The sequence below is a fragment of the Danio aesculapii genome, chromosome 24, assembly GCF_903798145.1.
Source record: "Danio aesculapii chromosome 24, fDanAes4.1, whole genome shotgun sequence".
Lineage (NCBI taxonomy): Eukaryota > Metazoa > Chordata > Actinopteri > Cypriniformes > Danionidae > Danio > Danio aesculapii.
In genome coordinates, this window is record NC_079458.1 from 39,657,857 (window position 1) to 39,670,356 (window position 12,500).

The following is a 12,500-nucleotide window of genomic DNA, read 5'->3' on the forward strand; positions in this document are numbered from 1 at the left end:
ATTGCTTACCATCATGTTGTAGCCTACCCATTAGGCTGATTTTCTTTCTTGGATAAGGAAAGAAACTATGTTGCCGAGCTGCTCTATCCTAAGTGCGATTGAGCTCTAAAAAGCACCACTAAAGCACCATAGTGATGGTTTTAAAGTCTCATTCGCTATATTTTGATATTATAATGTCACAACAATCAATTGTGTGTGGAACAGATTGAAATTTAAGACATTGTTTGCTGTTCACATTTGACTTGAGTTTTAAACAAGGGACTCGTTAAGACTTGAGACAAAAGACAAACAAAAACTAATTATATTCGGTGGTTTGGAATATGCAAATCAGGCAAATGTTTGAACGTCACAACTGACTAAAGCTGGACTTTCATGCAGAACTGTTATTGCAAAATATACGCAAATGTATTCTTAAATGTATGTCAGCACTGAAGGCTTTAGGATATATACTGTATATAAACTGGACTGTCATGTCTGAGTATTAAAATCTATTTTAAGTGAATGGTTTTACCTGATAATCACATTTATTTGTCAGGATTTGGCCAGCATGTTGACTTTTTCTTCAACACACATGTTGCAGAATGTGCAATGAAAGTGCTGTCAGGTTCAGCTTCAAAAAATACATAGAAACACCATAATGGAGGTCTATGTGTTGTGTGCTGTATTCTGTTATTATAATGTCAGAAAACTGTTAGAACTAGTCAAATGTGATTATTTTATATATGCAAATCAGATTTGAGGGCTTTAGTGGAGGGGAAGCTTATCCACTGTAAATGATTTGAATTTCAGAAAAAAAGTCTGACCAACATTTATTGCATGACTTAGAATATAGTGGACATGTGTGCGGACTATTTTATGATGCTTTCCTGTCTGTTATAAAGCTTGATAATCCCCATTTAAGCAACACTAGGTCTATTAAATGTCAAAGGACAGTGTGGACATTTTATGAAACATCTCTTTCTGTGTGCCACAGAAAACAAAAGTCATTTGGATTGAGATTGAAATTGAAAATCTTTTTTGTTTTAAGATGAACCACTACTAATAATAGAGGAAATCATACACGTTACTATGTTTGTCGACTTGCAAAAATGATCGATTAATTCCAGGAAATGTGTGTGTGTGTGTGTTCAAAGTTACTGACACTGAAGTTCTTTTGTATATACAAGGCAGAACTATATCATGGGATATCAGTGATCAATGTTTTTCTTCAACAGACGAGGCTGATATTTGCTGCTCAGTTTAAAAAGATTGACTTTACGCTGCTTAACAGAGTTGGTGGAACTTAAAATGTCAAGAAACTAAGAGTCAGAAATATATGAATTCAATATAAAATAATCACAGCGAGTGATAGAGAATATCAAAACTGAATCAATGTTTACAGTTTGTTCAGTGAAAGAGCAGAGACTGGTTGTGTTTACAGTATAGAATGTCTATATTATGCACACGTAAGATAAGATATCAATGATTTTAACTGAAGTCCAGATATGCTGCTGTTTTCTCGAGGTTTGTTTGGTCTGTGCATCTGTATGAGGGGAAGGTGGCGATCTGATTTTTGCAATATGCAAATGTTTGTTTGAATATATGCAAATATTTTATGTATGGACATTTACTAGTAGGGATTTATTCAGTAAATTAGGTAGTTTTTCATAATTCTATGCAATCATTTCCTTTTATTTCCTGAAAAAGTGTCATTACCAGCATAAACTATCAACCCTTGTGGTACAAGCTTTGTATACATGTTGTTTTCTATTTGTTTCACATGTATGAAAGCAAATCTGCACAGTCAATATAATACAACCTCGAATAATTCTCAGAATAAAATAATGAAACACAGTGGAAATGAAGTCTTTGACACTGATTTGCTTTGTAAATAAACAGCTTGAGCAAATATAGAGCAGGTATTAATTACATAAGCACTGGTTGTATATTGCAATGTTAAATATTAGGGAGTAATAGTTTTGCCATTTAAAGTAAAACTGGCACAGTATTTAGCTTAAGTCCAGGGTTTTTACAGTTAACCAAAACACTTAACCATAAAACTAATCATGAAGTACAGTGTTGACAGCACATCTCTGATATCAGTGTCTCCAGCTTAAGGGAGCTGCTTTACCTGTTCTGCTGTGTTCAGAGTCGACTGTCCTGCATGGATTGCTGGCTGACTGTTGATGTTGATGAACGCAGGGATGAACCACATGTTGATGAAGGAACTTCTGATAAACATTTAAATTCATTCCTCCATGATGCTGTAAAAATATGGAAACTCTTCTGTGGAAAACACCCCCAAACAACAGAGCAGCAGTCCTGGATAGTTTTAGACTCTAATCAAACACACCTGAACAAGCTAATCAAGGTCTGAGTGTTCAGGCAGGTGACCTTTTACAGATGCATTTCTTTGCCTTCGTATAAATGTGGTGGTGTACACAAAATGGAGAATAAATATTTGATGGGAGAATGTGCACAACTTTAAGTGAACTCTAAACATAATTAATTTAAATGTTGACTTGAACTGAACCACTTTAAACCATCATTTAAGCCACAATTAATAATAAATAAATATAGATTTATTCTGCTGTACACAAACATTTTGAAGAGTTTCTACTAGTGCTGCACAATATATCACTTTAGCATTGATATCGCATTGTTATCATTCGCTATAGTCACATCACAAGTTTATGCAGTGTTGGAACTGGAGTATAATTTATTATTTTGAAAGTGTTTGTTCAGGCCTGTGACTTTGTGAGGGGTTTAAAAGCATTCAGGCATCAGAAAATGCACCGTTTGTACCTTTGACTAATAAAACGATTAATTTTATTGAATTGTTTATCAAAAAAGAAGCCCATGCAGTATTATTTTACATTTGAATATTCAATTACTGTATACTTGAAGGTGGCGCAGTGGCACAGTAGGTAGTGCTGTCGCCTCACAGCAAGAAGGTCACTGGTTCGAGCCTCGGCTGGGTCAGTTGGCGTTTCTCTGTGGAGTTTGCATGTTCTCCCTGCATTCCTCCGGGTGCTCCTGTTTCCCCCACAGTCCAAAGACATGCAAGTGGTGCTCACTGCAGAGCTGAGCTCCAGCAAAGGGGGGGGAGCTTGAGCTCCAGCTCCTCCTTCCTTGCACTTCTTCTACGAGTGATGTGTATGTGTATACCTCTGGCTCTGGATAGCCAGTTCTCCACTGCAATTTGGTCCCGCATTAATTTCAAAGGAGCGCTACCCTGTACTAAAATGGCGGCTCTGTTAACGCATTCCTTCCAATACACAACAACAGGGTAGGCGAGATCTAATGTAACTATCTATGAGATCAGGCTGGTTTGATGAAGGCTGGAACAGAAATCTGCAGGAAGGAAACAGGGTTGTCGACCCCTGCAAAGCCTCAACAAAAACTGGAAAGTTTGGTTTCCAGTTAAACAGGGCTTGCCAGATACATTTACATTTAGTAGACTCTTTCATCCAATGCAACTCACACACACACACACACCTGTGAACACTCACCTGGGGGAGCAGTTGCAGATTTGATTCCTTGCTCAACTCAAGCGAATCACCTCAGGCATGGTATTGAGGGTGGAGGAGACTGCTGGTTATTCACTCCCTCTGTTCACTGGGGCTGGAGCCAGGACTCAAACCTGCAACCACTGAATCTCAAATCCTACTCTCTAACCAGTCCATTAGGTCATAGATGTCTACAGGTGCATATTAACAGCAACAACTGAGAGGATCTGAAAACGTTCTCTAATTTGTATCACTGTTCTTTCTCAAATATCTCACATGTTTTTGACGATTTGCTCCAGTCTATACAGTAGACAACATTTGAAGTCGATCAAAACATTTTTCAAAAATTATTTTAAGGCAAGAATGGGAGTTTTTTAATAGTGTTAGGACTTTAAATCACATCAAATGTTGACTACTGTATATAATTGACAAAACATGCTTTAAATCGGTGCTTTTGCTTCTTTTAGGATGTAACAGACAGCATTAGCCTTGTGTCCATCCAGCCTGATCTCACGAGAAAACGTAAGTGTTTTACGTTTTGACAGTTTAGTGGCTAATTCGTAATTCGAGTTCAGTCGTACGAAATTGTACGATTTTAAAAAGGAGGCGTGGCACCTAACCCCACCCCTAAACCCAACCGTCATTGGCGGATGAGCAAATCATACTAAATTGTACGAATTAGATCGTACGAATTCGTACGAATTAGCCACTAAATCAAAAAGTTACGAATTACCGTGAGATTGTGTTGGTACATCCACATATTTTTTATGCGCATTTTGAACTATCGTGTACAAATCTGCTTAATGGAAACACCAAGATGTGCATACAAAATGTTGAAAAAATCTTATGCACACAAATGATTGATGATTCATGATTTTATTCATATGAAAATGATTTTATTCATAATAAAAAAATCTGCATAAAAAACTGCGGAATAGAAACACATTTACTGAATAAATTCCAGCTTGTGCATCAAAAATAGTAATGGGATTGATCATGTGATGACAAAAAAAAAAGCATTTCTGTCTGAACTGGGGCATGATGGGATGCATTAAAGGGCACCTAATTGACCCCCTTCTCGAGATTTAGGATAAGTCTTTGCAAAATGTGTCTGTCAAGTTTTATCTTAAACACCCGTCAGATTATTTATTATTCCTTTCAGGAGGTGGTATTTTCTGCTCTGAACACACTGTAGCTGCTTTTATTGCCTGTGCCTTTAATGCTAGTTCTCCCGCCCACCGTTCCCACCTCCTTGTTAGAGTGCATCTCAATCTCTGTCTCAGCTGCGTCAGATAAACAGCACAGTGACAGACATGAAGGAAGCAGATCTCACGTAACGCTTGTGAGAAATACTACAGTAAGAACTTTCCCAATGATTATTGGATGTATTTGATGAGGAGTTAATTCAAGCCTTTCTGCAACGATGAGTCACACACACACACACACACGCACGCACGCACGCACGCACACACACACACACACACACACACACACAGCACGCGCATTGTTTTTGCAGGCAATTGTGACAGGATACATGTTAATATCCACTGCTGTATGGATCTCCGTTATGTTAATGTACATTATAAACCTGATTTAACATCCACAAACCGGGATTGAAGCGTCTTCTTTTATAATTGTACTGACATGCGGCTGTGCTGATGAAGTAAAGATGGTAAAATCGCTATAATTCATTACAAACATGCATGTTTTAGAAACATTTTAAACTTGTAAAACTCATTCTTGATCACATTTGATGATAACTGATGATCACAGAACGCTGAACAGATCTTTTAATCCTGGTTTCTTTGAGACGTCCTGTCTTGTTGATATGATTATATGCGTTACTACAGAGACAGTTTAATTGGCGTCTGTCAATCAATTCGATGGACGAATTTCATCATAGGTGCCCTATAATAGTCAAACCAGCATTTCAAGCACATTTCAACATATCTGAAATGCTGTTTTGCGCATTCTAAAATCCCTCAGCCAAAGTCTGTCATCACAGTGGTTCAGTATTATTATCATCATCATTATATTATTATTCTTCCAGAACGGTCTGTGCTTCCAAAGAGCATCTCTCACCTCCAAAAGCCACTGCATGTTCATTAAGTATCATCTAATGAGGCGCAACTCATTCATTATAGAAGAAATCATAGCAGAAAATGCCAATTTCTGGTTTAAGCTTTGAAATTTGGTGCTAATTTATCAGGACAAGTCAAACATTTGTTCACTTTGACTCAGTGAATGGAAATGCTGCTTTATTCACAAATGTTTTAAGTCATGTTCCAGATCTAATCTTTGGATGGAAACAAAGCTAATGAGATTGAAGTTTAGTAAATTGTAGGCTGTTTTTTTTATTTTGATCATCACATTAAATAATTTAATTCTTTTGCTGTAGTGTAACAATAGAATAAACTGCAAAAAATAGCTCCGAGTAAAATACTCCCTGCAGTCTTATTGTACTTCTCATTAACACTGCAATGATTCATTCAGGTTGGCTCTGTCAACAGACTCTGCCTCATGAATAAATGTAAATGCGGGTGCATAATTTAATTTAGATGCCTACGCCTGTGTTGACATCCTTGACTTATTACTGGGCCACATGTGAGCGTATGAGTTTTAACCAAACGGTTTGCTTTGCTCTCCACAATCTGTTGACAGGCGTTGGGAAATGTGATCTTTACACCAGTCAGCAGGTTTACTAGGCCATCGATGACTGAAAAAACTAACAGAATGAGCTATTTTTAACCACTCGGCCTTGTCAGACACCTTTACCCTTTGAGAAACCAACCATCAAGGAATAGATCGGTAGTATTTCTGCACAGCATCACGTGTAATGTAGCGGATTATCATATCACCAATCAATTTAAAGACACAGTTCGTCCAGTTCAACATTTACTCGCCGTCAAGGGCTTTCAGACACACTTCAGTCACTAATCTGTTGAACACAAAAGAAAAAGACATTTTGAAACACTCTGGAAGTTACTGAAAGAAGTCATCCAAAGAAGTCAGAACAGAAAATACTGTGAAAGTCTCATTTCCAGCAATCTTTAAAGAGCCTTCTTTTGTGCTCAACCAACACAATCTCACGGCAATTCGTAACTTTTTGATTTAGTGGCTAATTCGTACGAATTCGTATGATCTATTTCGTACAATTTAGTACGATTTGCTCATCCCCCAATGACGGTTGGGTTTTGGGGCGGGGTTAGGTGCCACGCCTCCTTTTTAAAATCGTACAATTTCATACGACTGAACTCGTACGAATTCGTCCGAATTAGCCACTAAACTGACAAAACGTAAAATACTTACGTTTTCTCGTGAGATCAGGCTGGCTCAACAGATGAGAGAGACTCAAACAACTGGAGGATGAGTAGATGAAGAGAGAAATTTTATATTGGGCTAAACTATCACTTTCAAGGGGACCTATTATGCATGTTTCTAAAAAATGTAAAATAAGCAAGCGGCAACCTCCCGCTCTCCCTCGGGAAGCCAATACGGAAGTGAATGAAACTGCAATTCATCAAAATTCCGCTAGTTCTGGCTCCATAATAGAGCAAATTTCAAATGAGCCCACTGTTAGAATGGCCAACTTTACAGCAGAAAAAGGAGTGTTTATAGCCTGGTACAAAGAACGTTTTTGGTTCATATAGCTATTATTACCCTCCATGACAACTGTGAGGGGGGTGAATTTTTTTATAACTCATCCATTTCCTTTACTTTAGGTTATATTAAGTTTGCATAATTAAGGGCGTGGCCACTTGAGTGACAGCTAGGTCTCGCTGGTCGCCGTCACTTCACCTTAGCTGAATCCGGCAGATTAGCCACTGATCTCGGCATATTCATCGTATTTTTGTGTTGTTTTATGTGGCTTTACACAGTCAGCTGCCTTTAGGACTTATTTCTTACAATTATCAGATGATATGGGATGCTGTGTGCATTTAATTGTGCTCACAAACCATTCATGTGGCCTCCATTTCCCATGTGAGTAAAGTTATATACTTGTATACCATCTCTATAAGTGTATTTGTTTTATTTAAGATCATTTATCATTAATATTTTTCTTTAGACCCGTAAAGCACTCCAGAATGTGACAGATTGATTAGCTGTAGGCTCTAGAACAGTCATCTGAAGCGTTGTCATACAGTGTTATGCTGGAGTTCATCAATAGTCTTGCATTTACTAACACAGACTATATCTGAAGTGTTTGGAAGTATTTCGGGTTTTCCTCCTGTAGAAAAACATCATAAGAACAATGTTTAGTGGCTCAATGTATTACAACAGTGTTTTTAAAAGTCTAAACACTTTATTGATATAGTGTACAGCCAAGCACATGTGGTCAGAACACAAACGAGTCGCAGGTAATAAAGTATCAAGCGTTTCTCCCAAAGTAAAGTCTGTCTGTCAGATCTAAGCAAAGTGCCAGCAGGTGTCTGGAGCTCCGCTCACTCTCCGCCTCTTTGCCCTTGTTTGGTATCCCGCCGTGGGTGCGATGACGCGCGAACAAAATGGCAACAGTTGGCCGCGCCTACTTGTAGCTTCTTTTGCGCTCTTCATATATTTTACAGTCTATGAAAATAAGTCACTGATGTCTCCAGAGTGTGTATGTGAAGTTTCAGCTCAAAATAGCACACATATAATGTCTTATAACTCTCTGAAACTGACCCTTTCAAACATAAATCCTTATTGTGCCATTTTGGTGACTGTCGCTTTAAATTAAAATGAGAATGTGCACTTTTCAAAAGAGGGCGGAGTCATATCCTAATAAGGGTCACTAGTGGGTGGGGCATTCCCCCTCTGATGACATGTACAGCTGTTATTTTCAGACAAACGCACGGCTAAAATAGTTCCAGGTGACCAAATTACTGGACAAACGATCACAGAAAACGTACTTTTAGACATGTAACTGACATAACTTTATTGTAACACTAATAACACGTGACAAGAAACAAAACACTATGTACAGTTTCTACTGTGTATGCTGTGTGTGGACAGTAGAGTAATCAAAGAGTTCATGGCACACTGTAAACAGGAGGATTGAATGGTCGATCTGTTCTGCTGCAGGTCTGAACGCAGTTCTCCATCATCTTTATCTTCCTCATAATCATCTTCATCATCCTCATCAGCCTGTTTGTTTGAAGAGTCTGAACAGTTGAGCATCACTTTAGGAGCTCTTCTGCTTCTCCTGCTCCACCACCGTCTTCTGGGCCTCATACATCTGACCTACACACACCTGTTGACCAGCAACAACAGCAGAGATTTTATATTCACAGTAGGGTTTTTTTGATCAGAGATATATTGTAGATTAAAATTTCTTTATAAAGTGAATATGTAAATATTTACTAGATTATTCATTTCCATATTATTTACTTTGGCAATGTGGTAATAATAATAATTAAATAATAATAATAATAATATTAATAATAATAATGAATAGTTTGAAAGAAAAAGTTAATAAAATTAAACATTTATAAGTCAGTATTATTGAAATTATTCATTATTATTCTGAAATGTAAATAATAGTAATAATAATAATAACAATAATGAATAGTTTGAAAGAAAAATATTTCATAAAAATTAAACACATTTATCTCGATATTTTAGAAATTAATCAATTCTAGAATGTAAAAAAAAAAAAATAATAAATATTTAAATGTTTTTCAGATTTTTGAAGATTAATAGTAGAGTTAACAGTTGTCAAAATAAATAAATAAATTAATAATTAATAATAATAATTTTTTTAAAATGTGGCTGGAAGGGCATCCTTTGCGTAAAACACATGCTGGACCCCAGATTAAGAAAGGGGCATGGCCGAAAAGAAACTGAAATGAATAATAATAATAATAATGATAATAATAATAATAATAAAAACAATAATTTTATTAATTTATTGTCATCAACGGTGGACAAAAAAATGAAACCGTTAACTTTAATCCAACACACATGAATATGCTGTCTCTCTCACACAAACGCGAGCGCGCACACACACACACACACGCACGCACGCACGCACGCACGCACGCACGCACGCACGCACGCACGCACGCACGCACACACGCACACACACACACACACACACACATTTATTATTTAATTAAAATATGAACAACCATTTGATATATATGGTATTATGAACCAATTCACAATTTGTTGTAGAAAGTCATACTTAGAAAATTAATCAATCAATCAATCAATCAATCAATAAATAAATAAATCAAAACATAAGTAAATAAATAAACAAACAAACAAACAATTAAATTGTGTTTGCCTTTTCCTGCATGGGACCTTTATTTTTAGGAAACATCCCAACAAACCCCCTTATAGTTTCTCAATTCACACATCTGAGTCAATTCTGGCAACTTCTACAGACTCAGACAAAAGCTGATGGAAAATCAAGTCTCATTCTGCATTCATTCAGTCAATACAATAAAGTGCGTTCATGTGTGTGTGGGATTTCATGTTAACCTTAGAAGAAAGGCTGAAAACAGTCTAACCTAATGCATCATATTTTAAGAGAAACCTGAAAACCCCTACAGTCCTGTTCCTACAAACACATCTCAGTGGCAGATTTGAACATAACGTACAGTCGTGTTAAAAAGCTGAGCTAAAGTCCAAAGGATGTTCTGTAATCTTTATTTGTGCATGTTTTTGGAGGCCAGAAACGGGAGAATCAATAGTGAACAGAGATTTGGTGAAGAGCGAGAACAGACAGAGAAAGATCTGAACGTCCAAAACTACAGGAGAAGCAACTGATCAAATGCCAGATAAGAAGAAATGAGCAAAACATCCTGGCTGGGTAAAAACACTGTAAATATAGTGTTTAAACGGTAAATGCAGCAGTATTCATTTATTCATTCATTTTCCTTTGGCTTAGTCCCTTTATTTAACAGTAGAATGAACCGCCAATTATTCCAGCATATGTTTTATGCAGCGGATGCCCTTCCAGCTACAACACAGTACTGGAAAACACCCATACACACTCATTCACACACATAGACTACGGCCAATTTAGTTTATTCAGTTCCCCTATAGCGCATGTGTTTGGACTGTGGGGGAAACCGGAACACCCGGAGGAAACCCACACCAGCACAGTGAGAACATGCAAACTCCACACAGAAATGCCAACTGACCCAGCCGGGGGTCGAACCAGCAACCTTCTTGCTGTGAGGCGACATTGCTAACCACTGAGCCACTGTGTCACTCACAGCAGTATTCTTCCTATTCATTTTTCCCATTGGGATTTTAAAGATGTCAAGACATGACCCAAACCAACCAGCATTGAGGAGAATCACGATTGCATAGTGACATGAATACTAAACAAATAAAATTAAGTATAAATAATTACTTATGCAACCGTATGTTTATTAAACCCATTGCTGAACTGATTTGCATAATAAACCTTATAGATTCCTGGAGCCTTCCTTAGCATTATCTTACTATGAGCTTGGAGGACTGCATCCATACATCTCTGCAATGACTCAAATCACTGATTAATAAAGTCATCTGGAATGGCAAAGAAAGCGCTCTTGCAGGACTCCCAGAGTTCATCAAGACTCTTTGGATTCATCTTCAATGCCTCCTCCTTCATCTTACCCCAGACAAGCTCAATAATGTTCATTTCTGGTGACTGAGCTGGCCAATCCTGGAGCACCTTGACCTTCTTTGCTTTCAGGAGCTTTGATGTGAAGGCTGAAGTATGAGAAGGAGCGCTCTCCTGATGGAGAATTTGCCCTCTCCTGTGGTTTGTAATGTAATGGGCAGCACAAACGTCTTGATACCTCAGGCTGTCGATGTTGCCATCCACTCCGCAGATCTCTCGCACGCCCCCATACTTAATGTAATCCCAAACCATGAATTTTCCTTCACCAAACTTGACTGATATCAGTAAGAATCTTGGCTCCATGCGGGTTCCAGCAGGTTTTCAGCAGTATTTGTGATGGTAAAATCCACATTTTGCCACTTTCCTAAATGATCAACTAGTCAAGTTATTATTTGTTGCTTTTGTCAGGACTTTTGTCAGGTAGTGTTAATTGTTTTGAACATCCAACAGTATAGGTGTATATGTAATATATAAGTGTATATAAGTAATATATATAGGTGTACAGTTGAAGTCAGAATTATTAGCCCCCCTTTAAAGTTTTTTTCTTTTTTAAATAATAAACAGAGCAAGGACATTTTCACAGTATGTCTGATAATATTTTTTCTTCTGGAGAAAGTCTTATTTGTTTTATTTCGGCTAGAATAAAAGCAGCTTTTAATTTAAAAAAAAAACCATTTAAAGGTCAATATTATTAGCTCCATTAAGCTATAATTGTTTTGGAAAGTCTACAGAACAAACCATCGTTATACAAAAACTTGCCTAATTACCCTAACCTGCCTAGTTAAGCTAATTAACCTAGTTAAGCCTTTAAATGTCACTTTAAGCTGTATAGAAGTGTCTTGAAAAAGATCTAGTCAAATATTATTTACTGTCATCATGGCAAAGAAAAAAATAAATCAGTTATTAGAGATGAGTTATTAAAAGTAATATGATTAGAAATGTGTTGAAAAAATCTTCTCTCCATTAAAATAAACAGGGATGCTAATAATTCTGACTTCAACTGTATATGCACATGCTTTATGTGTGTGTCAAAAAGCGAAATTTGATTTAAATCCTACACTGTGCCTCATACAAAACCTTGAACAACTAAAATTACTACTACTTACGTTGCTACCATCGCTGTACAAATCCCACATCTACCACCTACAGTACGCAGAAATCAACAGCACAACTGTGTTGTAATGTTTGTTGCCAGAAAATTTGCCAAAAACACTTCAAGATATGAACATTTCAACAATTGTGTGGGGTGATGAGCTTAATACAAGATCTGGCAACTTGACAAACAGTGATTTTTCATAACTGGACTGAGCCATACAAATTACCAGAGGAGAAATAACAAAACAGGAGGGTGTCGGGAGAGATCCCGGGAGAAAAACAGGGTTGTTGGCAGGTATGCAGTACACCGGCATTTTATT

General features: G+C 37.2%; 2 protein-coding genes across 2 annotated transcripts in view; one reads left to right on the top strand and one right to left on the bottom strand.

Moving 5' to 3' along the window:
* The window catches only part of ppp1r3g (protein phosphatase 1 regulatory subunit 3G), a 2,846-nt gene extending 1,006 nt beyond the window's left edge, over positions 1 to 1,840 (top strand). The window contains exon 1 of the mRNA XM_056450582.1: positions 1 to 1,840. This exon is cut by the window's left edge and continues 1,006 nt beyond it. The gene's annotated coding sequence lies outside the window, so the exon portion shown is untranslated.
* Positions 1,841 to 8,377: 6,537 nt separating this feature from the next.
* The window catches only part of LOC130218711 (LYR motif-containing protein 4A), a 92,172-nt gene continuing 88,049 nt past the window's right edge, over positions 8,378 to 12,500 (bottom strand). The window contains exon 3 of the mRNA XM_056450962.1: positions 8,378 to 8,718. Within this exon, the coding sequence (XP_056306937.1) occupies positions 8,650 to 8,718 (69 nt within the window). The 3' untranslated portion in view covers positions 8,378 to 8,649. The remainder of the gene's footprint in view (positions 8,719 to 12,500) is intronic.